At 36.5% G+C, this 25964-nt stretch overlaps 2 protein-coding genes across 3 annotated transcripts; both read left to right on the top strand.

The window, feature by feature from the left end:
• The first annotated feature begins 9702 nt into the window (after positions 1-9702).
• On the top strand, positions 9703-13563 carry LOC140886723 (triose phosphate/phosphate translocator, chloroplastic). Of its 2 annotated transcripts, none has more exons than XM_073293469.1 (12): positions 9703-10117; positions 10200-10265; positions 10370-10435; positions 10523-10601; positions 11123-11243; positions 11360-11455; positions 11817-11929; positions 12045-12122; positions 12239-12355; positions 12506-12605; positions 12693-12793; positions 13292-13563. In XM_073293469.1, the coding sequence occupies exons 1-12, from the start codon at positions 9840-9842 to the stop codon at positions 13307-13309; spliced, it is 1233 nt and encodes a 410-aa protein (XP_073149570.1). In that variant the 5' UTR covers positions 9703-9839; the 3' UTR covers positions 13310-13563. The 2 variants fall into 2 exon arrangements, with proteins under 2 accessions (XP_073149570.1, XP_073149572.1); XM_073293471.1 differs by having other exon boundaries at positions 9840-10122.
• Positions 13564-14950: 1387 nt separating this feature from the next.
• On the top strand, positions 14951-25317 carry LOC140893130 (homeobox-DDT domain protein RLT1). Its single transcript, XM_073302195.1, has 19 exons — positions 14951-15524; positions 15935-16414; positions 16920-16999; positions 17393-17689; positions 17773-17862; positions 17962-18126; positions 18228-18450; positions 19159-19259; positions 19355-19441; positions 19718-19870; positions 19960-20115; positions 20746-20955; positions 21025-21373; positions 21454-21623; positions 21709-22143; positions 22308-22910; positions 23004-23108; positions 23278-23541; positions 24075-25317. The coding sequence occupies exons 1-19, from the start codon at positions 15398-15400 to the stop codon at positions 24837-24839; spliced, it is 4860 nt and encodes a 1619-aa protein (XP_073158296.1). The 5' UTR covers positions 14951-15397; the 3' UTR covers positions 24840-25317.
• The last annotated feature ends 647 nt before the right edge of the window (positions 25318-25964 follow it).

The raw sequence follows: 25964 nt of genomic DNA, 5'->3' as shown, positions 1-25964 counted from the left end.
ATTATCCGCCCACTGTTGTGCCTTATCCAGCTCCTCCGCAGTGGTCTTCTGATGATACTGCTGCTGTTGCACCTTCGTTCCATGGAGATGATGATGACGCCGAGTCCTGATGCTCGGTGTCGAAGGTATGAGTCCCTTGTTCTTTTTATTGTTTTTAATCATTAGGGACAATGATTACATTAAGTTTGGGGGGAGAATTAGTTTTTGAGTGATTTAGTTGTTTTTGAGTGATTTAGTTGTTTGGTTGATAGTTGAGTAGTTGAATTTTATTGTGTGCTTTATAGATAAAATTTTTAATTGTTGTTTTTGTTGAGTTGAGTTGAATTGAGTTGAGAAAGAAATGGATGCATGGCCAATGAAAAATATTTTTGTGCTATAACTGAAATCCATGATTGTCCACTTATCTAACAAATATTTTTGAAAAAAATGGAACCAATTAGATGAACAATTTCCTATATACTCTGTGATTAATGCTTGAATCTGATTTTTGAGACATACAGACATAGATATGATTGAGGCACTGTTTGAAATTTTTGGGCCTAATTTTCATTGAAAAATTTATCCTTAGTTGCCTATTTGAGCCTACACGTATATGAGTACATTGAGGTACGAGAAATCTGAAATTTGTTGAAAATCATCTTTAACTGCTGATGATTATTCTTTTTCTGCACTGATTGAATTTGTATGATTTAATTGTGGATTGAGACTTGTCTAGAACTAGTTTGGACACTCTTCGAGGCGAAATACGGGCAAAACTGATATTAGGAATGATTTAGGCGATTTTTCTGAATTCGTTTGAGCCTTTCAAGCTACCTAATTATCTATTTTATCCCTAGTACCTTGTTTGAGCTTTATTGAAAATCGAATGGCATGCGTGTAAACGTGTGATTAAGCCCCATTCGTCATTATTTCAAGGTCCTACATTGACTACCTAATTAGCCTAAACACTATTTCCTACCTTTAAGGGAGTAATTTGAATGCTAAAATGTTGTATGCTCCTAGCTTTATTTGTGAAAAAAAGGATTGGTGTGGTGGATGAATTGAAAAGAAAAAAAAAAAAAGGTAGTAGAAAAAAAGAGTTGAAAAATGTGATAGAGAGTTGAAAAAGTTCTGAAAAGAAGAGTTGTGAAAAAGTTGAGAAATGAAGTGAATTGAAATAGAAGTGAAATTGTGAATGAAAAAGGAGTCGTAATTGAGTTTGATAATATGAATTACTCCTTATTTTGAATTCTTATCCTTCATTTGTAGCCATGAGCCAGGCCTTACATTATAAGCTGAATAAGTCCTATTGACCGAGTCTCAGTTGCCCAATATACTAGTGGAGAAGAGTTGCGAGAATTTAGCATATGGACTGTTGATTGATGCTTTTAATGATTATGAATTTTGATCTAAACACTTACACGTTTATTCTTTGCATTTACATAATTGTGAGTGTTTTTGATTAATATCCTATATTTGATCCTATGCTATCCTTGAAAAGTCCTCATGATCTATGAATGTTTGAATTGAATTTGGAGAATGGTGTTTTGAACTTGAGTTGCGAAGATTGTGAGTTTATGCGGTTATTATTTTGTGATTGGCTAAAACTTTCAAGTGTTAGTAGGTTGGATATGATTTGGATTTGATATTTTTGAAATCATTGTTGAGGCCATTGTTCCATAATATTTCTTGACTATTTTTGTGGGTTTGATAGAATGAGTTTTTGGAATTTAATAGTTTTGCTCGGGACTAGCAAAAGTCTAAGTTTGGGGGTATTTGATAAGTGTATTTTATACACTTAATTTATATATGCTTTTAATTGTTAATTGCTTATTTCGAGCAGATTTATGTGGGTATGTTGTTGTTTTTGTGTTTGTAGGAAAGTATGGAATTTATGTGGAAACGGAGGAAAAATGAGAAAAATGAGATTTGAAAGAAAAGAATTAAAAGAATTGAGAAAGAAAAGAAGAAGAAAGAAAGAAAGAAACGATCAGACAAGAGAATGAATAGTGATGGGCTTTCTCTATTGGGCTTAAGGATAGCGCTAACTTAGCGCTAAAGATTTGAAGGAGAAGCGCTATCGCGCTTGTCAATGAAAGCGAGAAGATTGGAGATCAGAGACCTATGAGCGGGCGCGTGATTTCTGGAGCGGGCGCGTGTCGCAAATTTCTGAACTTGGAAATATTTTATCGGAAGGAAACTTCTATATTTTGTGGGCTTTTGAGTGGGCTTTGGGAGACGATATAAAAGGCATAATTTTTCATCAGACAAAGAAGGAGCCGCCACACACTTAAAAGACGTACACTATAGAAATCAGAGGGTGGATCGTGATTTTCCGGAGAAGATTTCTGGAGCTTAATTGAAGAACAAAGACGGCGTTTGATAGTCCGGACACGGCGTCGACGACGGATTTGTTTCTTATCTTTTATTTAATTCTGAACATGTTTGAATTTATTATTTATTATTTTCAGAATTTTAGTATGAACTAATTTTTATAGTCTAGAGGTCGGATGGAACCTGGTGTAGACGCTTTCTTGAATTTTTGATTTTATTGAATTGGATTTCTTCTAAATTAATTGTTTTTTCTAGAATTGATTGTCTTTTCAATTATCTGATCAATAATTGATTTGTAATATTTATTTGAAATCTGGCACTCGGGAGAGGAGATTTTGAATAGGACCATTGGAAAATACACTGTTAATTGTTTATCTGACTCGGGAGAGCTTATAACTTTAACAGAGCTTTTAAAGAGAACATAGTTTTGAATTGATCACTGCAAGTAGATTCTTAATAGGGATATTGGAATTGAATTGTAGTTGATATATTTTATTCGGCACTCGGGAGAGGGAATAATACACGTAAGTGTTCTTGGCTATTAATTCTTTGAAATTCATGAAGATTAATTAATTAGGATTGATTGTTGTTGAAACCAGGTGAAATCTATACCTCTAGACCATTTTTCTCTGATTGATTTTTAATCTGAAAGTTGTGTGCGTGCTTTTAAATCAACTGATTATTTATTTTAATTGCAAAATTCTTGATTATTGATTTTCTAGATAAAGTTTGGACTATTCTAATTACAAGCACTATTATTTTCATTTTACTCCCTGAGGGATCGATACTTGATTTTATCACTATATTAAAACTTGACACTCGTACGCTTGCGAGGAATTTTTACAACAAGCACTCAAATACAAAAGACTACCAATCATGCTTCTATAGAGGGTGTTGTCAACACCTTCGGCAACATCCTCCCTAGACAGCTTTTCATTAGACCCATAGGTGTGCGCATGTGCTTAGTGTTATCATTCAGAAACTTCTTCACGAGATTTTTAGCATACTTTCTTTGACACAGAAATATACCATCATGCATTTGTTTTACTTGCAAGTCCAAGAAGTAAGTTAACTCTCCAACCATGCTCATCTCAAATGTAGAAGACATGCACTTCACAAAATAATCAACTAGTTTATCATTTGAAGCAAAAAATATTATATCATCCACATAAATTTGGCAAATTAAGATATTACCTTGAGACTTTTGCACAAACAAGGTCTTATCAACTTCACCTCTTTTGAAACCAATATTGAGCAAGTACTCAGTAAGTCTCCCATACCATGCACGTGGTGCTTGCTTCAATCCATACAATGCCTTTTTCAACTTATATACATAGTAAGATGATTTGGATCCTCAAAACCCTTAGGTTGTTTCACATAGACTTCTTCATTTAGGATCCCATTTAAAAAGGCACTTTTTACATCCATTTGAAAAAGTTTCATTCCCATGTAACATGAAACAGCAAGCAAAAATCGGACAGACTCAATGCGGGCTACAGGAGCAAAGGTTTCATCAAAATCCACCCCTTCAACCTGTGTATACCCTTTAGCTACCAACATAGCTTTATTTCTAATGATGTTTCCCGACTCATCAGTTTTATTTTTGAAAATCCATTTAGTTCCTATGACATTTCCATGAGCAGGACACGGTACCAAGTACCAAACATCATTCCTCACAAATTGTTCTAACTCTTCGTGCATAGCATTGACCCAAAATTCATCTTTTAATGCTTCTTCAACCTTTTTGGGTTCAATGTTTGACACGAAACAGGAAAAACGTACCTGAGAATACGTAGAACTTATGCATAACAAACCTGTCATCTTTCGATAATCCACTTTCTCTTTCCTTCGAGTTTGCAAGTCTCCATGCACATCTCCAATAGCCTATGAGGTTGGGTAATTCTTCTGAATTCTGCTTGGAACATTCTTTCCAGTTTCATTTACCTCACTGTTTTCATCAATATTCTCATCAGTAGTCTTTTCAACTATTGATTCTAGATTTTCTGTAGGAGGTGTTGTCGAAGGTGTTGGCAATACTCTTTTGACAACATCTATATTTCCAGAATTATCCAGCAGATCATCAACATCATCCTCAGCTGTTTTTTTCTTTAGATCTGCAGAATCATAAAAAACAACATTAATTGACTCAAAAATAGTCCTTGTTTTCAAGTTATACATTCTATAAGCTCGGCTATTTGATGAATATCCTAAGAACATGCACTTATCACTCTTTGCATCAAATTTAGCAAGATGATCTCTATCATTCAAAACGTGACATACACATCCAAAAACATGAAAATATTTAAGGTTTGGCCTCTTTCCCATGAGAATTTCATAGGAGGTCATAGTAGTACCATTCCTCAAATAGACTCTATTTGAAATATGACATGCAGTATTCAAGGCTTCAGCCCAAAAACGTTTTGAAATATTTTTAGAACTTAGCATCACTCTTGTCATTTTTTGCAAAGTCCTATTTTTCCTTTCGACAATCCCATTTTGTTGTGGAGTTTTAGGGGCAGAAAATTCATGAAAAATATCTTTTTTATCACACAAGCTAGCAAAAGAAGAGTTTTCAAACTCCTTACCATGATCAGTACGAATTCTGATTACCTTCAGATTGTATAGGTTCGAAATCTTAGTGAGCAGCTTCTTGAATGCATCATATGTGTCCGATTTTTCTCTCAGAAAGTTTACCCAAGTATATCGTGAAAAATCATCCACACAAACAAAATAGTATTTCTTACCACCGAAACTTTCAACATCCATTGGACCCATCAAGTCCATATGTAAAAGTTCAAGGCAGCGTGTTGTCACAGATATTGGCAACACCTCGTGTGACACCCTAGTCTGCTTCCCTTTCTGACATGCTTCACACACAAATGGAATACCAGATTTTAAGTTAGGCATACCTCTCACAGCATCTAACTTACTCAAGTTCTTTAAAGTCTTGAAATTTGCATGACCCAATTTTTGATGCCATAAATCAAACTCATTAACTTTGGTGTGTCTACAAGCCATCTCTTCTCCGAGTTGATAGCAGTTGTCGGATGACCTAGTACCTGTCATGACACAGAGATTTAATTCATCAAAACTTTGCATAATTTCTTATCAAATTGCACATGCAAATTATCATCACAAAGTTGGCTTATGATTATTAGATTCGCGGTTAATCCTTCAACATGAAGCACATTGCGAAGCTTGGGTAGACCAGCAACATTCAGAGCCCCTTTTCCGACAATGTTTCCCTTTGAACCTCCTCCATAGGTTACTTTTCCACTTTTCTGTTCAACATAATCAGAGAGAAACTTCTTGGAACCTGTCATGTGACGAGAGCTACCGCTATCAAAATACCATGCACCTGAAATATTAGTTCTCAAAGCAGTATAAATCATATGACATTGAATATCAGCTTTTGGTACCCAAATCTTTCTAACATTAATCTGTTTCTAGGGATGTTGTGGGGAGGTGTTGGCAACACCTTAGGCAACACCTTAGATGCAGATCTATACCTGTAGTCTTCCTGCAGCTTGAAACATTATGGTTTAATGTGACCAGGTCTATGATAGTAGTGACAAATGTACTTACGTTTCCTTCTAGACATTGAAGGGGCAGTAGGCTGTGGCTTTGATTTTGGAGGGTCAACTGGTAAGGCCTTTTTGCTTGAGCTTTCTGTACTGCTACTTTCCTTGACAAACACAGGCCCTTTCGAACTTTCTCCAATCTCAAATATGCTGTTTTCAAAACCTAAACCAGCCATACCATCTCTTCCCATCATGAGTAGAGAATCAAGCTTGGAGGTGCTTGAGTTGAACTTAGCCAATGTAGCTTTTGCCATTCCGAGTTCTTCCTTCATTTGGCTTAACTCGATGTCTTTCTTACTCAGCATGACTTCTAGCCTTGACACATCAGCCTTTAAATCAAAATTTTCCTTTGAAAGAATAGTATTCACTTTATTCCTTTCGATCCAATCAGTATGAAATTCTTCAAACATCATCTGAGCTTCTTCTATAGATATTATCTCTTCACCTGTATCATTATCACACATATTATCAGTAATGGAGGAATTCAAACAAACTGACCTTTGGGAGATGTTGCGGCCAGGTGTGGCAACACCTGCGGCAACACGTAAAGGATTTACTTGAAATTTCTTCTTGCTATCCAATAAGACAGATAAGGCAGTGTGACTCTCTTCATCTTCATGTTCTTCTTCTTCTGACTCCTCATCACTTAAAGACGTGTTCATCCCTTTCCTAAGCGTGTTGGCACACTCGTTTGCATAGTGTCCAAATCCTTGACATGCATGACATTGAACAGTGTCCAACTTCTTTGGAACAACCTTCTTTTTCCCTTTCGACGTAATTCGAGGCTTAGGAGTATCAGTAGGCTTCCTTGGTGACTGTTCTGGTCTATTAATCATTAGGGGCTTGTTGAAGAACATTGGAGCCTTGAGTTTTTTATTCGTCTTTCTTGACTCTTTCATCCTCTTCAAATAATCATTGAATTTCCTAGTCATGAGAGAGATCGAATCATCTTCTAAATCAGATTGATGAACTTCTTGATGTAATTGAATATATTCCTCATATGAAGGCTTTGAAGCTTGAAAAGCTATTGATTTTCCTTTATCCTTCTCTTGCTCTTTATTGTTCATCTCAAAAACTTGAAGAATGCTTATCAGTTCAGTCATCTTCATCTTTGAATTGTCTTTTACTTCTTCAAGCGCCCAAATCTTCCCATTGAATCTTTTAGGCAAGGAACGAATAACCTTGTTCACCATGGCTTCACTAGCAATAGGTCCTCCAAGAGCATGCGCCTCTGTAGCTATCTCCCTAAGTTTTTTTTATCATAATCAACAATAGTCTCATTCTCATCCATCCTGATATTTTCAAATCTTGTGTTTAACAGTCTCAATCTTGTTCTTCTCACGCTATCAGTTCCTTCACAGTGTTCTTGAAGAGCATCTCATGCATCCTTAGCAATAGTGTAGTCAGATATGATCCCATACATCCTCATATCTACAGTTGCAAAAATTTCATTGAGTGCTTTAGCATTGTAGCTTGAACTTTGTGTTTCCTCGGTATTCCAAGTTTCTTCTTTCTTGATGATATAGTCTCCATCTTCATCTTGCGTCGTTGGAGGAGTCCAACCATTCAGAATACTTTGCCAAGCACGAACATCCATAGCCTTAATAGTATATCGCATCCTATTCTTCCATAGTGCATAATTCGTGCCATCAAGAACTGGAGGTTTCAAGAACGAGTTCGCAACAGACGATGAGTCCATCTTTTCCCTGTAATAAAATAAGCAAACCAAGATCAGTTCTTAGTGTATCAAGAAGATGGCTCTGATGCCACTTGTAAGGAAATAATGGTTGCACATAAACAGTTTGAGATGTTGTCACAAGGTGTTGACAACACCTACTATAATACCTTGAGTAATTTGCAGCGGAAAATAATTTTAAGCGTGTATAAAAAACAAGCAACCAAATAAATAGACTCAAATAAATTAAGCAAGAGTATAAAATACTCTTGCAGCGCCTCAGGGCAAAACTTCACTAGAAAACTTTCAAAGAGTTTTACAAACCCTAAAACTAGTGATTATTGTAAAATTCAATTTCTCAACACAAGTGAGAAATAAAGAATAAAAGTTCTCCTAAAAATTCTATATGAAATAGAATAACTAAAAACATAGTAAGGAGAAAAACTCTTGAAGCCAAACACGTGAGATGTAAACACCATTCGATCAATAATCTTTGAGTGTTCTTCACGGCTTCAAACAACCACGATCGTGACAAGCTTCAGAAGTTCTTCAGTTCTCACGTACGTATGTGAAGCTCTCTCTGTGTCTCTCTCACTTCCTTGTGCACGCATCTCACCAATAAAAAGACCAAGAATCCTTCTTTAGAATGTTTTTTTATAGGCGTAGGACTCTAGATCTTGATCAAGATAAATCTACACAATAAGGAATTAAATCAATAGATATACGATAATACCATAATCTGATAAACTTAATCATATTTCAAATCAAGTTAATTCAAGAAATAAATAACTTCATGTCCAAAAAAGGCAAAAGATAATAAATCAAATCTTTTTCAAAATAGGATGATTTTAAGGAATAAAATATTCCTTTCAGTTGTGAGTATTTTTTTTTGGCTAACTTACATAATATGATTTATACACTATTATATTAACACGAGAGTTTAAACAACGTATACCGAAGGTAGAAGCTATGAATTCCAATGTGGAAATAAAATGATTTTATAAATTAATTTTGTAGCTCAAATATCATTTACAAACAAATAATTCACGAAATAGTTGATTTGAAATTATTGTTCCTAAACTAAAAAGTCTATTGATGATTATTGGGAATTTTGAACATATTTCTGGAAAATAAAATAAAATACAAATTTAGAATATAAAAAATTTTGCGTGGTGAAAAAATTTGATTCAAATCATGTAAAAATCTTATATAAAAAATAAATCACAAAAACTTTTATGAAACAATGTCATGAATTAATTTTATTGGACGAATATTCTATTTGATTCATCCATTTAAAAAAATATTATTTCATTTGTCAAAATATTATTTTTTATCGTAAAAATAAATAGAATTGATCTGTCTCACAAACAAAAATTCGTAAGACCGTCTCATAATAAACTTAATCAAAATAAATGTTGTAGTTAGGTGAGAGGCCAATAGTCACTAGAATCAATCACACAAACTATTTTCTTTGTTTTTGTTCAGAACACATATTTTTATTTTATTTATTTTGTATTAAGGGTAAAAAGGGAACAGTGGTGATAAAAATGATAAGGATATGAGAAATTGGATCACAAGGATTGGACAGGACCAGTGCTTCTTCACGGACCTCTCGCTTCCCGAGGATAAGATAAGAAGACCCCACTTGATTGGGCTTCTCGCCAAACGAAATTACATTTTTAACCCACTCAAATCAAATACTCTACATGCTTCATTTGTAATTTTTCATAGCACAAGTAATTTGTAGTTTTGATGTAGATCATGATTACATTGAATAGTTTTTCGTAAAATATCACCTTGAACTTTCTTTTATTTGTTAAATAACATTTGAGGAAAAAAATTTGATACATACAAAAGATTTGAAAAATATCACATCGATTGATTTATTAGTTATTTTTACTTTTTATTATCGTCAAGTTCTTCTAAAATTATTAACAGACATAATTATTTTTAATTTATTATCTTTATATTATTTTTACGATGCATCCTATTATTCACGACACGTTGCTGCTGGCTAGTATTATTTATTTTTATTTTATATTGTAAATTTATTGGTGCCAAAAAATGTGGCAACAATTAATTAATTAATTAATATAATAAAATGGAAGGCGCTTCAAATAAATAAATGTGAACCGCAACATCTGATCGCTCTTGAGTGGATAGGCGTCACTCAAAGCTTTACCGGCGCAACACATTTGTTCCCCAAGTCTTTGTACAATCTAACTGAAGCAACTAACTTTTGATTCTTCTTCCTCCTTCTTGTTTCTCTAATGGAGTCACGCGTCATCACCGGCGTCACCGTCCGCGGTGTTGTGCTTCCACCGAAGCCGGCGGCGAGACTCAATGGGAACTGTGTGTTTCCCGCAGTGAGGCTCAGCGGGAAGCTAACGGATGCCGGGAATTTGATATGGGGCAGGCAGCTCCGACCAGCTGTTCTACTCGAGGCTTCTCCGGCGACACTGCCTCTTTCATTGGTGGCCAAGAGAGAGGGTTTCCAGCCGTGCCACGCGGCGGCTTCGTCTCCCGCCGAGGGCGGCGATTCAGCCGGGTGAGGTCCGTTTTTTCGGTTCGTCCGACCGAAAAACCTTCGGTTTTCTGGCGATTCGGTTTCTGACCTGTTTTCTTAGCAGGGAGGCCAAGGTGGGATTTTTGAAGAAGTACCCGGCTCTTGTCACAGGGTTCTTCTTCTTCATGTGGTACGCTTGTTGTTGTGTTTACCTCGGCGGTGGATTGAGGCCGCCGAAACTGTTATTTATCTGTTGGTAGGTTTTCTTCAAATGGTCGTGTCCTTGCTTTGTAGGTATTTCTTGAATGTGATTTTCAACATTCTCAACAAGAAGATCTACAATTACTTTCCTTATCCATAGTAAGCATGTTGTTAATTAACTCCGATATTGATATTATCGCACTTAAGTGAATAGGTGGAAAATGAAGTGAGTACATTTCTGTGCAGTTTTGTGTCTGTGATACATTTATTTGTTGGTGTTATCTACTGCTTGATGAGCTGGACTGTTGGCCTTCCCAAGAGAGCTGTAAGTGATCTCTTACTGTCTTCTAACGGATATTAAGTTTTTGTGGAGGGAAGAATCTCATTTCCTGTCTTACTACCAAACCTGTGAAGTATGTGATAATCAATTTCATAACTTAACACTTACTTCACGTGTAAAGCAGGGATCGGGAATAAAGGCACCTAAATAATATGCGAGGCATAAACGTGTATGTTCATTAAGTATTTAGGCTATTAGCCACAGAGAAAAACTTAATTGCATATAAAGGTCGAATACTCATGAGAGTTTTGAACAAACTTGTGACCTAACTTTAGTTAGTTATAGAAACTACTTATCCCTAAAGTTAGAGTCCTGCTGGAGGTTGCCTATCCATAATTATGCATTATAACAAAGTCATGATTTACGGTTACTGAAATGGAAGTGATTTGGTCTCAAATTCAGTGGCTTATCGTTTTAAAGATGCAATTGATTGGTAGTAAAGGAATTTTGGGCTATGTAAATATTACTTTCTCACTCTTCCAATTTTGGCGGTTCTATTTGCATAGCCAATAGACTCAACCCTCTTGAAGCTTCTCATCCCAGTCGCTGTATGCCATGCCCTCGGCCACGTAACAAGCAATGTGTCGTTTGCTGCAGTTGCAGTCTCGTTCACTCACACAGTTAAAGGTTCCTATCATTTACCTTTCACATATCAATTTTGGAACTTCTGTGTTACGGAAGCAAATTGTAATTTATACCCATGGGACCTGTCACATCTCCCTTTTATTTTTATTTTGGATCAGCCCTCGAGCCGTTCTTCAATGCTGCGGCCTCACAATTCATTCTTGGACAGCAGATACCTTTAGCTTTGTGGTTGTCACTGGCTCCAGTTGTCATTGGTAAGACCTGTGATGCTTGAACTCTATGCTTCCTACTTATGATTTCATATACTCATAGGCACCACTTGATTGTGTGGTGTGATAATAAAAGAAGTATATTATGGGGTATTAAATCGAAAGATACGGTTAACAGGAAGTTTTGAGCCAAACACTGGATGAAACAAGGATGGGGAAACATTCAATGCCTAATTATTTGCACCTAATGGTGCCGTAATATATAATTCATGTTGGCTTGCCAAAGTAACTTCAATTTCACTTGACACAAGTTTTAGCCTGATCATGCATTCGAAGCGCGTGACATTGAGTTCAGAACATGTATATATGATACCACTCTCATAGTTAATTTTACAATTTGATGCAGGTGTATCAATGGCATCACTGACTGAACTGTCGTTCAACTGGCTTGGATTTACTAGTGCCATGATTTCCAATATCTCATTCACCTACAGGAGCATTTATTCGAAGAAAGCAATGGTTATGAGATAATTTTTTACAGTAGTAATTAGTATCGTATCAGGATGGCCTAATGAGTTATGATACAGTAGGAACCTATCTACCTGTGATTCTCCTGTCAAATGTTTATTTGCAGACTGATATGGATAGCACCAACTTATATGCCTACATCTCTATAATTGCCCTCATTGTTTGCATTCCACCAGCTGTAATCGTAAGTACTAGCAGATAAATGGCGATATTCTTCACCTAATACCCTTACTAGATTGTATTTCCTTGGATATTTCCTTCTTATCTTATTCTTTCATTTTCTTCTGATTAATCCCACAGTTGGAGGGACCTCAACTGATGAAGTATGGGTTTAACGATGCAATTGCTAAAGTTGGTTTGACCAAGTTCGTCACGGACCTTTTCTGGGTTGGAATGTTTTACCATCTCTACAACCAGGTTGGGATCTTTGAGCACGCCGAAGAGTTTTTATCTGTCGAGTGAATGGCATAATAAGTTGTTTTGGCATCACAAACAACCGACTTTACTTGTTTATTGAATAGTCTCCATTCACAAGCCCTAAAAGCTTATTATTTCCTCCTATCTCAGCTGGCAACCAACACTCTAGAGAGAGTGGCTCCACTCACGCATGCAGTTGGAAATGTGTTGAAGCGTGTTTTCGTGATTGGTTTCTCAATCATAGTCTTTGGTAAGCTTACTATTCCACTTGACCTTTACTCTTTATTGTCTATGAATTGATAGGATACGGAACTTATTCATATTTCAAATGATACAGGTAATAAGATCTCATTGCAAACTGGTATTGGAACCTCCATTGCAATTGCCGGGGTTGCACTCTATTCCTTCATCAAGGCCAAGATGGAAGAAGAGAAACGAGTAAGCATGAATCTGTGAAATTTACAGTACTCCGTGTGGTAGTTGTTGGAGTCTTTTCACCCATTGGCAAAATTTCCCATTAAATAAAAATGAGATAGTGATGTAAATTTCTTAGAATAAGCTAGAAAATATTCCCCGTGTCCTCACACGTAGATGACCTGTGGGCAGATTAGTAACGCCAGGCCTAACTCCTAACCTTGAGAGTTGAGATTCAAAACACCCGCTTTCCTGTTAACTTGTATGAATTTTTTGTTTGTGTAATTATATGATTTATGTTGGAATATGCCTGACGAATAAGAAAGGAAGAGTTAACTGCCTACTGAGAATCGTTTGGAAATTATTGATTACTCTTTGCATGGCCCCCTATATGGAAAAGCTTTAAATCTTTCAATATCATAAGCACGCCAAATGTTTTTCCTCTTGGACATGAAACGAATATGCGTTTTACATTTTATATGTTCTGTCGGTACCTTGATTCAATATCATTCGTTGTGACAGCAAAAGAAATCTGCGTGAGTACTGATGCGGGGCTCGTGGTGGAAACCTTGACACATGTTGCTACGTACTTTCATGAAAACCGAACCAGCAATCAAGAACATTCTGCCAGGTTGTGTAATTAGTTCTTGTATCGAGTCTCTATGTCCAAAGTTTTGGATAATATGTAATTTCCGATGGTTTCCTAATGTTCAGAATTATCTATGGTACCTCAAGTGGTCAACATTGTGATCACAAGCTTTAATGAGTTTAAGTTATGTGAATGCTTATATTGTCCCCTTGAGTTTTCAAATTTCTGTGAAATTCATTTGTGTTATAAAACTTGCTTCAATGTAAGAAAAATCGCCTCAAGAAACAGTTAAAACCCAACGAAATATTGTAATTTGTATTCAAGTTGAGTTGATTGGTGGGTGGTTCAAAAAATATATCCATCTATTGTTTTTTTAATAGTTCAATTTTATTAAAAATTAAAAATTAAATGACTGGATTTGAAAATTGCATCCAATCCAAGTAAAACAAATGTAAGAATTTTGATATTCTTAGGCGAAGGTGTACATTTATAGGTCCACTTGAACAAACTCAGCGCGATTTGAATATTTCTTTAATTGGAAATCAAGCCCAATGCACATCCCAACAAAATAGAAATTTTTTTTTTGAAAGAAACAAAATAGAATTTTAATCACACCCCCACTTAGTAAAATAAAAAATAGTAAATAAATAGAACTTTAATTATTACCAATTTTCTGCTTTTGTAATTCTTTTTTCCAAAGGAAAAATCGATGTATTTAAAGAAAATTGATAACTTTTAACCTAAATTTGTGTAATGAGTAATTATATGATTCTCATATATGAAAAGATGTCCGAGTTTGTGGAATATGTGAGTGTTTAGTCAATAGTTATATGTTGAATTGTCCTTACTAATATCTTATTAGACGAGCCAAGCTTTGTGAAGTGTATCTGGTTAGCATTATTTGCAAGTTATTGAATTAGTTGGGGGTTTTACGCAGTATGCATCGAAAGATAGCGATTGCAACCTTGCAGGTTCTCAATTCATTTTAAAAAAACGATTCCCATTTAATATATATATATATATATATATATATATAAACAACTTCAAAATAATTTAAAATATCAATTACAATACAATGAAAGCTTGTATGCACATAATAAAAAACGACTTTGAAAACACTTACGGTGTTCGGTTGAAAAAATAGACAAGAGTTTGACCATTATTGGTTAGAAATTCGAGTTACCCTACCGACATTTTTTCGATCGAACCTATCACAAGAGTTTTTTCAGTGTAGTTTATCCACTTATTTGGTTTGCAGACTACCAAGTTAATCCGAAAATTTACGTAACGCGGGTGTAAAGACCGTAAAGTTCTGTTGTCATTCAAAAAATAAAAATAAAAATTCAGGTCTGCTCATTGGTTTTAGGCCCTTGACTTGTATTCAAGGTTATGTTGGTTTGAGTTCCATTTTGGGGCTTGTAAAATCGATGGATGTGAAGCCCAATTCATGAACAGCCCAAAACCAGTGGTTTAGATCATCAGAGCCATTGAAATATGAGATTACAAGTCAAGAAAAACCCCAAAATACCCAGAAAACAAATATGAAGGTTCCAATCTCTTAGAATGAATCAAATCCAAAATGAAAAAAAAAATAAAAATAATTTGAATCCCCTTAAAAAAATAAGAAGCGTGAGGAGTCAAGTCAATTACACCCCATGTTAATTTTGAATCGTAAAAAAATTAAAAAAAAAAAAGGAACAAAAAAATGTTTCGTGTTAGAGGCAAGAGAGGCTACTCCTATTTCTACTATAATTACTGTTCCTTTTGTGTTGCTTTTAATTTCAATTCGATTTATGTTATTATTATTTTTAATTCATCATTGGATCTCGATATTCTATCGTTTGCATCTGCAATCACAACCGTCTCTCTATAAATTGAGAATCTTTTTTTTCTTATTTACTTGCGATGATGTTTTTATTATTACTTTATCTCGTGTGGGTCGAATTCCACTCGTTTTTGTTTTCTTTCCTACCAAGATAGGGACGAATTTCTTTGTTTTTTGGGCAACTCTAAAGTTCTAGGGTTTGATTGGATCCGAGATGGAGGCGGGTTCTGAAGGAGAGATCGATAGGAACGTCAATCAGAGCCCGACGGAGGGTTCCAAGAGGCCTAAGCGTCAGATGAAGACGCCGTTTCAATTGTCAGTTCTCGAGAAAACTTATTCAGGTACTGTCTTTTTATTTATTTATTTATTTATTTATTTTAATATGTATTGTTCTTCATGGTGGTTTTGCTTTGTGTGAATTGTGGGTGTTTTGTTTGTTGGTTTTCTTGATGATTCTGCGTCTTTTTACTACTCGTGGTGCCTGTTTCAAGTATTTTGTTCCTCTTTCTGAATTTTGTTATTTTTTCCGATGAAGATGTGCAATTATATGTCTATTATTATGTGATTAGTTTTTTGTTCTCGATTTTGATGGTGTTGTTAACGATGAGATTAAGTAAGCTACAATGTATACGTTCAAAGTTTTTATTTTTTGTGAGTCACTCGTGTGCATACTGACTATGAGTTGGTCTGTGTGGATGAAAATTTATTTGTGAGTAATGGCATTTGTCTTTCCTTTGGATTTTTAACGCAGTGGAGATGTACCCATCTGAAGCAACTCGCGCTGAACTATCTGAGAAACTGAGCTTAACTGACCGACAATTGCAGATGTGGTTTTGTCATCGGAGATTGAAGGATAAGAAGGAGGCAGTAGGAATGGGAGCCACAAAGACACCGCCTTCCGGTTCAGTTGGTCGGAAGGATTTGTCTGAATCCCCAAAAGAAGATAGGATGGCTGCTGAACCTGGCAGTAGGCATGACTCTGGCTCTTTGTCGGGATCGGGTTCGGGTTCGGGTTCGGGTTCGGATTCGGAATCAAGTTCGAGCCAGTTTGATAATGGTGATGATAAGCCTTTGGTGGCAACAGGGTATTATGAGGCATCTAGGACAAACGTGGAGCGTAGAGTTATAGCTTGTGTGGAGGCACAGTTGGGAGAGCCACTAAGAGAAGACGGACCGATACTTGGCATTGAGTTTGATGAACTCCCTCCTGGTGCATTTGGGGCACCCATTGGTATATTTATTTCCTGAGGATACTCGTCATTTTTGAGAGATTATGTGTTGTTTAATTCAGTGCCTAGTCACTTATTTGCTATTATTTATTATAACAGCAAGTTTCCTTTTGTAACTTAGAATTAGTCACTGTTGTAGAGTCCGTTAAAGCAAGATATCCTTGGACATGAGACTATGGGAATCTCTCAAGATTCTTCCTCTTTGCGCAAATATCAGATGGACCATTTTAATGTATAAGCATTAATAAAAGATATTTCAATGGCTCAACGAAATAAGAATCTAAAAGGCAGGGATAAATGATGTTTAATGTAACTTGATTTCTTAAATCACGAGTCCAAGATTGTTGAATAAGATGAATGTGAACAGTGCCAAAAAACAGACGCAGTGTACCCTGAATCGGCTCTGGACTTCAGCTGATGTTTTATACCATGGTTTAAAAAGTTTTATAAAAGTATGGAAGAGTGCCCTGATGTGTAGTACTGACACGTCTCTTTGTTGTAAAACAGTGCCGGCGGAGCTGCAACATAGATACAGAAATTCATACGACAGCAAGTCATATGGAAAATATGATGCGAAACACATCAAAGTTTGTTCTCTATCTTTGTGTTTGGATTTACATCCGGTTTATTATTTAATTTAATATTTAAATGTGTTAATGGATAATGTTGCCATACCTTCCTAATTGAAATCAGCGTACTCTCTTGATTAATGCACGTAATCAAATTTTTTTCTCCTTAATTGGACCCTTCATATTGCATGCATGTTTTTTTTGTCATGCCTGTTTCTTGAATAATGTCCTTGTATTATTAGTCGAACTGTTGTATTTTAAATTTTTTTTACATTACTTTTTTCCACTGAAAGGAAAACTGCTAGGCGAAAGAAAGAAAAATAATTGGAGCATTTATGTTCCGCTAGACTGCAGAACAACTCATCCCATCGGATGAACTGATAGCTTAAGTTTTGTAAATTTGACTTGCAGGTTTCATCAAATGGTCCCCATGAAACCATAGAGTCTCAAGTTAGGTCTGATGTGTACAGGCATGTGGCACCTTCTTCCTACTATGACTCGCCTGTTGATGATGGTAGTACAGCAAAAAGTCTGTCAGTTGTCCATGAGAATGGGCATGTACCAAGGGAATATGGTATTGGGGGACTAGTATCAAGCGTTGACGTAATTTCTCAATCGGGCAGGCCGGTCCCATTTGCGTCATCTCCGAGGAATTCTGACTTCATTGCACATAATGACGACAATATGCAAATAGACAGAAAACGCAAGGTACTTTCAAGAAAATGGAATTTTTTGTTGCCAAAAAATTCTACATGATTCTACCGCAATTCATAGTTAATTACTTTGCACAGGATGATGAATTTCGAATTGGAAGAGAAGTTCAAGCCCATGAAAAGCGGCTTCGGAAAGAACTTGAAAAACAAGAAATTTTAAGGCGTAAGGTTGGGACTTTGCAATTTTTGCACTGGATATTTATGAATTTATTATTATTAAAAGATTCTTCTTTGGCATAATCTTGCTCTGTCTGTTTCCCTTTCCAGAGGGAGGAACAATTGAAGAAAGATATGGAGAGGCAAGACCGTGAAAGACGAAAAGAAGAGCTGCGAATGATACGTGAACAGCAGCGGCAAGAGGAGAAATTCCAGCGTGAAGAAAGGCGTGAAATGGAACGGAGAGAGAAATTTCTGCAGAAGGAGCGTTTACGGGTATTGTTCAACTATATTTTATTTTGTTTGTGTCTTCATTTTTACTTAATGTTATCTTGGTTGCGTTTGTAATTTACGTGCTCCTGTTATCCTGTCTTCAGTTGGAGCGTAGGAAAGAAAAAGAAGATCATCGCAAGGAGAAGGAAGCAGCGAGACAGAAAGCTGCAATGGAGAGAGCAGCAGCACGCAGAATGGCTAAAGAATCCATGGAGTTAATAGAGGATGAACGCCTGGAACTTATGGAACTGGCTGCTTCCAGCAAAGGGCTACCTTCAATTGTTTCTCTTGATTATGACACTTTGCAAAACCTTGAGTCGTTTCGAGGTTGGTGTTGCTTTCCTTGAATGTGACATACTATCCTGTGAATACTGATAGGGCAAGTGTTTTTGAGAACCATTGTGCTCATTTTGCGTTGTGAGATCTGAAAGGATTGGGATCTTAGGATTTTTTATGTGTGTTCTTTAATTTTCATGTTTTTCGTATTTCACAGAATTTGAACTTATTGTTTTTACAATTCCAACTTAACCAGGAATAACCTTGTCTAATACATTATTTAAGTTGTCTGAGATAATGTGTATTCTTTCTCAACAACGCTGAAACTTTCTCAACAACGCTGAAACGATATTTATTTTAAACCTGTGAATGTTGTGTTATTGACTATTGAGTCTCTACTGAACTTATGGAATGCCTTGCAAAACAAATCAAACATATGTTGTGCTGCTGTCGCTTTTTCTCAATACTAATAAGCTGATCACAGTCATGAACCACAAACTAGAAATGGGTATTTAACTTATTTATTCCTATGCTGAGTTCTTTTTACGCTATAGATCAATTCTTTGTGACAGGTGGTTTCAGGTTTTTAGCTGCATTACAAAATTGTATTTGTATTAAGCTTCCAACGGTGGCGTAGGTCCTTTATTTCAAGTGTTTTATTTCAGCCATGTTTCGTTAGATTGACTTTTCTTGCCTTTTTTGCTTGTTTTAGTTTCATAAACTTTGTTGGCATAAGTTTTGAATTTTTTTGTGATTCAGAGAACATGTGTGAGTTCCCTCCAAAGTCTGTGCAATTGAGACTGCCTTTTGCTATGGAACCTTGGGTTAACTCAGAAGAAAATGTTGGAAATCTCCTGATGGTACACCAATTTGATTTTGCTTTAATTCTCTCTTAAAGATATACATGGATGCAATTTATCGGCTTTGAAGTACTGAAATGATCTTGCTCCTTCAGGTCTGGAAATTCTTTGTTACATTTGCTGATGTTCTAGGATTTTGGCCTTTCACTCTTGATGAGTTCTTGCAGGCTTTCCATGACTACGTGAGTTTTTTGGATTCCCTTGACTTCGATCTGATCTGTAGTTGACCTTTGTCTTTTTATTTCTTTTTTTTCCTTTCACTTTAATTATAATGGTCTGTAGATTGTGTATTTCCCGTGTGTAGAAAAGTGTGAGCTCCAATTCCCTCCTTCTCCACACACCCCCCTTCTCATTTCCCCTTGATTTGGGTGCAAACCTCCCCTGTGTTCTTTCCATTTCTCTCTCACTCGTTTGTATGTGGTCCAATCTCAATTGCTGTGTTTTCTTCCCTTTCTCAGGATTCAAGACTGCTTTGTGAGATACACATTGCTCTTCTCAAACTCATTGTAAAAGATATTGAAGATGTTGTGAGAACTCCATCTGGGGGACCTGGCACGAATCAGTACAGTGCTGTTAATCCTGAAGGTGGACATCCTCGTGTTGTTGAAGGGGTAATTGTTCCATCCTCTTCCATGGCTTCTAATTTCACTGTGTAGGTGTTTTTTGTTTTTTAACCCAATCGGTCTAATTACAATCACAGGCATATTTGTGGGGATTTGACATACGTAACTGGCAGAAGCACTTAAATCCATTGACCTGGTGTGAAATATTACGACAATTTGCATTCTCTGCTGGATTTGGGCCCCGGTTGAAGAAAAAAATCAATGATCGTGTTTCTGTAAATGATGTTAAAGAGGTAGCTCTTTTTTCCACTTGGTGAACTCGATTCATTCCGAGGGTGCACAATTACGTTTAACCTGCAGTCACAGTCAATACTTGAATGTGTCCTATCACCTATGTAACTGATTTGCTACTCTTTATTCCCTCAAAGAGTTCTATAAATAACGGCCCCTTGTTGTGTTTCCATTCCCGACATAAAGCCGAAATTTATCATCTCGTGTTCATTTTTTTCCTTGAAATATATTGTCAACTCATCGTCACATTTCGGAACTAATTGAGTTTCCATCAAGCTTTCTTCAATTCCAGTCAATCATTAATATTGTAAATATTCTAAATTCTAATCCAACATATAATTTATTTATATTTGTATTATTATGTGACACCACTATCCGGTATTTTTTTAAATGGAATTAGACATCTACAGTGAAATTCTCTGCTGTGATACAATATCAAGTATTCATCTTGTTTGCACAACATTTTCATTAAACTCTCCCTAGAAGGCCTGGATATTTTATTGTGTTTGAGGCCTAGAACTTGACCCCTTTCTCATATGATAAAACCCCTGCATTACCTTTGCACAATAATAGAAGCATGCTGTTGAATATGTAAACTTCACCATGATATTACTTGTTATCCTCATCCTCAGAGTAAAAGCGGTGAAGACATAGTGTCCACTTTGAGAAATGGTTCAGCAGCGGAGAATGCCATTGCAATTATGCAAGAAAAAGGATTCAGCCTTCAACGCAAATCAAGGCACCGATTAACGCCGGGAACTGTTAAATTTGCTGCTTACCATGTTCTTGCTCTTGAAGGAAGCAAAGGCTTAAATGTTATTGATCTTGCAGAGAAGATTCAGGTAAAGTAATAGCTAGTATTGTTGTATGCTATTTTTCTTCCCCTTTATCTAATTGTGTATCTGTTGTAGAAATCTGGGCTTCGCGACCTGACAACAAGCAAGACTCCTGAGGCCTCTATATCTGTTGCCCTGTCAAGGGATCCGATACTCTTTGAAAGAATTGCCCCTTCAACATATTGTGTGCGACCAGCATTTAGAAAGGATCCAGCTGATGCTGAATCAATCATTGCTGCTGCCAAGGAGAAAATACAGAAATATGCACATGGCATTCTGTCTGGTCAAAATGTTGATGAAGAAGAAAGAGACGATGATTCAGAAAGTGATGTTGCGGAGGGTGCAGAAGTTGATGTTGTAGCTACTCCATTTGATGGAAATGAAAACGGTGAATGCAACAATTTGGGATCCTTCCCTAAGAATGGTAAAAACAAGTTCACCAATTTTGCATCGATAATTTATTACTAGTGCTGATATCAAATAATCTTGTTTATGATTGCACAGTCAGTCTTGATCAAGGTGTTGAGATTGATGAAAGCGGATCAGGTGAACCCTGGGTCCAAGGGGTGACTGAAGGAGAATATTCTGATCTATCTGTTGAAGAGCGTCTCAGTGCCCTTGTGGCATTAATTGGTTTTGCAAATGAAGGAAATTCAATTCGTGTGATTCTTGAGGTATGACAGGAGGATATTCTAAGTTGAAAATGGGAAATTGAATTCCAGTCTTATCTTGTTTCTCACAAAACAAAAATTGTTGTAGGATCGGATGGATGCAGCGAATGCTCTTAAGAAGCAAATGTGGGCAGAAGCACAAGTAGATAAAAGGCGAATGAGGGAGGAGATTATTTATGATCCACAAACAACCACTTTAGAAAAGGACGTGTCTTCTGTTGTGGCTGAGGATGCTCATATTTCCATTGATACTCCGGCTCAGGATGCAGCTGTGGTTCAGTTTGTAACCCCCCCTCTTCAGCAGAATGGATGTTCATCAGAAAGGTCATGTTCGCAGCTAAAGTCTTATATAGGTCATAGAGCAGAAGAAATGTATGTTTACAGGTCCTTGCCTCTTGGTCAAGATAGAAGGAGAAATCGCTATTGGCAGTTTGTTGCTTCATCTTCTAGCCTAGATCCTGGTTGGGGCCGAATCTTTTTTGAATCACCTACTGGCTATTGGAGACTTATTGATTCTCAGGAGGTTGGTAAACTTTCAAAATCCTTTTATCATGTGGTTTCCTGTTCTTTAAATGGGTTGGGAGAAAGGAGAGAAGCTGTTGTAGATAATAATAGGTATGATCAGCGTGTTTTTTTTTCTTTATGTTATTATGCTTTTAATTGGAGCTCGGTTAATTATTTGTGTAGGCATTTGACGCTCTTCTGAAATCTTTGGATACTCGCGGGACTAGAGAATCTCATTTGCATTTCATGTTGCAAAAAATTGAGGTGTACTTCAAGGAATGTGTTCGGAGGAATCAGTTCCTTAACCTTACGGACAAGAGTAGAAACAAGGGTGGAGATGTAGCTTTTGAAGTTATTTCTAGTGTAGCTAGTGCAAGTACTGAGAGTCCTAGGAGTGAGTTTTGTGGTAATCGATTTGATTCATGGGAACCATCAACTTCCTTCAAAATAGGTTGCGGAAAGAATGAGTCAAAAGAAAATAACCTTTTGAAGAGGTATGAAGAGCTGCAGATTTGGACATGGAAAGAATGCTTCAATTCTTCAATATTACGTGCCCAGAGGTATGGAAAAATAAGGCGCTTGCCTCTGCTGGGAACTTGTGATGTGTGCCTTGATACGCACGATGCTAAAAACGAGGTCTGCCCTCGCTGTAATTGGATGCGTAGCCATGTTGAAGGCTGGGGAAATCTCACCAAAAACAATGTAATGGATAGGACCAATATGGGCAGTTCGAACTCAACTTCACCGATTATCAGACTGATCAGGGCCGTTCTAACTTTGCTTGAGGTACATATCACATTGTTTTGCATGAGTTTTCTTTTGTTCTTGACTTACCTGGCAGGATGTGACTGATTGGTTACTCCCGTTCTACTACTGCAGGCATGCATTCCCTCTGAGGGTCTTCATTCTTTTTGGACTGAAGAATGTAGGAATTCTTGGGGCTTGAAGCTGCAGAATGCTTCATCCCTAAATGATCTTTTACAGGTTTTCAGTCGCATCTATGCTAAATTGGCATATTTTATTTGGCAAATACACACCTCATTTTACCACATATTGTGCCATAAACTTGTATCATGCTGCATCTGCACTCTCTTCTGTTTTATTCTAATTATCGTCGAGTAAGGAGACTTATGTGTTCCAAATTTTGTTCCAGCTCCTGACTCAGTTCGAGGGTGCCATAAAGCGTGACTACTTATCAGCAGATTTTGAGACGACAGAAGAATTATTGTGCTACTGTGCCTCGTCTAGAGGTGCTAAGTATGAATTTTCCTGTTCTGGGTCTGTTCCTCAGCTTCCTTGGATACCAGAAACAACGGCTGCTGTGGCTCTGAGGCTTTTTGAGTTAGATTCATCTATCTTCTACACTCCAAATCAGAAGGCCGAGTCTCACGAGGAAAAGAAAGTGGAAACACTTACAGTTGAGTCTGCTCAATCGCTCTCTTCCCCTCTCCCTCCTCTCTCTCCTGTACATTTTTCTAAATGTTTTGTTGACTTTGACCTTTACTCTTTTCATGGATTTCAAATCTGTTCAGGTTTTTTTTTTTAATGTAGTTTCAAAATTTTCTACTCTCAATTGAATTTCTTTTGTTTATATTTGTATTGTGTACTAGTACAATCAATGTTGATTTCACTTGAAATCCGAACTCAAAATTATTTTTATCCATCCACCCAATTATTTTCCCTCCATCGTAATGCAACCTTAGAAGAATTATAGTATAGGCCACGCCATGCATTCCCCGGGATTATTTTTACTGCAACCTCAAAAAAAAGCTTTAAAGTTTGCCATTTTAATGACCGACCTCAACATGTAAAGCTTGTGGGTCCTTATGTAGGATTTTCTGGTTCTATTCAGAACTTGCCCCTGTTTTCTGTACATCTTAAAAGTAGGATTTCTTGTCTTTCCGCTATTTTTCCAAGTTCATTTTCATTAACTTGTTCTCCTGCATTCAGAAGTCAGCTTTAGGGCAAACTTTCTCGAACGATGTTGAAAGGACTGAAAGGTTGGAATTCGATAAATATGGACTCATAAAGGAGGATAGCCGCGATCGTCTTCATGACACTCCAAGTAGCTTTGGATACAGGAACGTACGAACACGTGGGGGTGGTCGCCAACGTAATAAGTCACAAAGAGGAGTCAGACGTCCAACATCTCAATCTAGCAGGCGGAGTATGAAACAAGGTGGGACATTGAACATGCTTATGCAGCAGGGAGTAAAAACGAATGGACAGAGGCATGGGCGTGGTCCAAGGACAATCAGACGAAGGAGAACAGAGAAGAAGGCTGTTGCAGAGATTCTGCAGGATTGCTTAGATAATGAGAGCACCCTCAAGAATAAGGCGGAGCAACCTAGAAATTCTGGAAGAGAGGAATTGGGTAATTTCAGCGATAAAAACGTTGGGATTGAAAATGATGACAATAGTATTGGCATGGAAGCAGGTGATACTGATGATGATTCCAACGAAAACCTGTATGATATGGCAAGGTGGGGAACATCACCTTATGACGCTACACCTAACAGAAGTAATGAAATGATGGAAATGAGCGAAGAGGAAGCCGAAGAAATTGAAAATGAAAATGAAAAAGAGAATGAAAATGGTTATTACGAAGAGGAAGGTGAAAATATGGAAATCAATGATGATGATTCGGACAGAGATGGAGATGAGAACGGTGATGAAGAATCAGAATCTGCTGTTTCAGGAGATTACAGTGACTGAGGTCACAATCTTGGATTAAGATCCAGTCGTAGTCCTTACCGTGGGTGGTCGGGCAAGGTAAATCTGATGTTCCTTTTAATCGATCCTGAACTAGCGATGAGTTTCTTGATAGGTAAATTTGTATAGACACACAAAGTTCATAGCCCCATATAAGGTGAGGGATCTGATGCGTGGTAACGGCAGACGCTGCTAGCTCGAAGCCATGGCTGGCTCTGCACGATTCGAGAGAATGTGGGTGTTGAACTGTTAATATGCCAGAACATCCGTCGGTTGGCTGCAACAAGGTGAACTATTTGTTGCAAAACTGCTTTGATTATTTCGGGGCTATGTATATATATATTACTATTATGATGCAGTGAATCATAGAACGTTTGTATTATATAAATTTTGATGTTATTAGAATATTAATATTATAGTTGAGATGACAATTTTGGGGTAAGACCTCATTTTTTTTTTACCAGAACATCTTTGAATTTTACTGCTTAGAACTGGAAACTGTACTTTCTTTTTTTTCCTAGTCTGGAACCGATATACATCTTAGACTAAAAAAATACAAAATCAATTCCAAAAGTTTCAAATTTATGATATTTAAAATTTTGGTTTTGATTTCAAGCTATTGTAAAATGTGAGTTAATTGGTTAATGAAATTTGGTAATACCCAAATCATTTATTCAAAGGTTCACATTTCAACACATAAGCATAATTAATATTATATGGTTGACATGAATATCATGAGTTGTTAAATCTTTTATTGATTTTTTATTGGGGTAATATTATTAAGATAGGTTGAACTAAATCGAGTTAATCGACAATTTAGAAAATATTTGTAGTGACTGAATCTCGGGGAAAAAAAATAAAATAAAACTCTGTTTAGGAGAAAAGAGAATTAACTAATATGTATATAAATATGCGTCTTTTGAAAGAAAAGGGAGGGATGGAGAGGCTTCTGAGAGTTAAAAGTTTTAATTTCACTTGAAAACTGTGGGATCAATCAAATTCAAGTTTTTTAAGTTTGGGCGAAATTAGTACGAACTATTCAAGTTTTTTTCAAATTTATGCAAAGTTGGTGCAAATTTAAGATAAATCAGCATAAAAAACGTTTTCAACTTTTATCATAATTTTACT

This window comes from Henckelia pumila, chromosome 3 (assembly GCF_033568475.1).
Source record: "Henckelia pumila isolate YLH828 chromosome 3, ASM3356847v2, whole genome shotgun sequence".
NCBI lineage: Eukaryota > Viridiplantae > Streptophyta > Magnoliopsida > Lamiales > Gesneriaceae > Henckelia > Henckelia pumila.
Note: the sequence above shows the minus strand (reverse complement) of the source record. Positions and strands in the feature narration are given on the sequence as shown.

Excerpts from the sequence above, each read along its gene's own strand:
- LOC140893130 (XM_073302195.1), top strand. The coding sequence starts at position 15,398 with ATGGAGGCGGGTTCTGAAGGAGAGATCGATAGGAACGTCAATCAGAGC. Across the intron at positions 21,374-21,453 it reads GGGATCCTTCCCTAAGAATG|TCAGTCTTGATCAAGGTGTT; the intron begins GTAAAAACAAGT and ends ATGATTGCACAG. Across the intron at positions 22,911-23,003 it reads CCGTTCTAACTTTGCTTGAG|GCATGCATTCCCTCTGAGGG; the intron begins GTACATATCACA and ends CTACTACTGCAG.
- LOC140886723 (XM_073293469.1), top strand. The coding sequence starts at position 9,840 with ATGGAGTCACGCGTCATCACCGGCGTCACCGTCCGCGGTGTTGTGCTT. Across the intron at positions 10,118-10,199 it reads GAGGGCGGCGATTCAGCCGG|GGAGGCCAAGGTGGGATTTT; the intron begins GTGAGGTCCGTT and ends TTTTCTTAGCAG. Across the intron at positions 10,266-10,369 it reads GGGTTCTTCTTCTTCATGTG|GTATTTCTTGAATGTGATTT; the intron begins GTACGCTTGTTG and ends CTTGCTTTGTAG.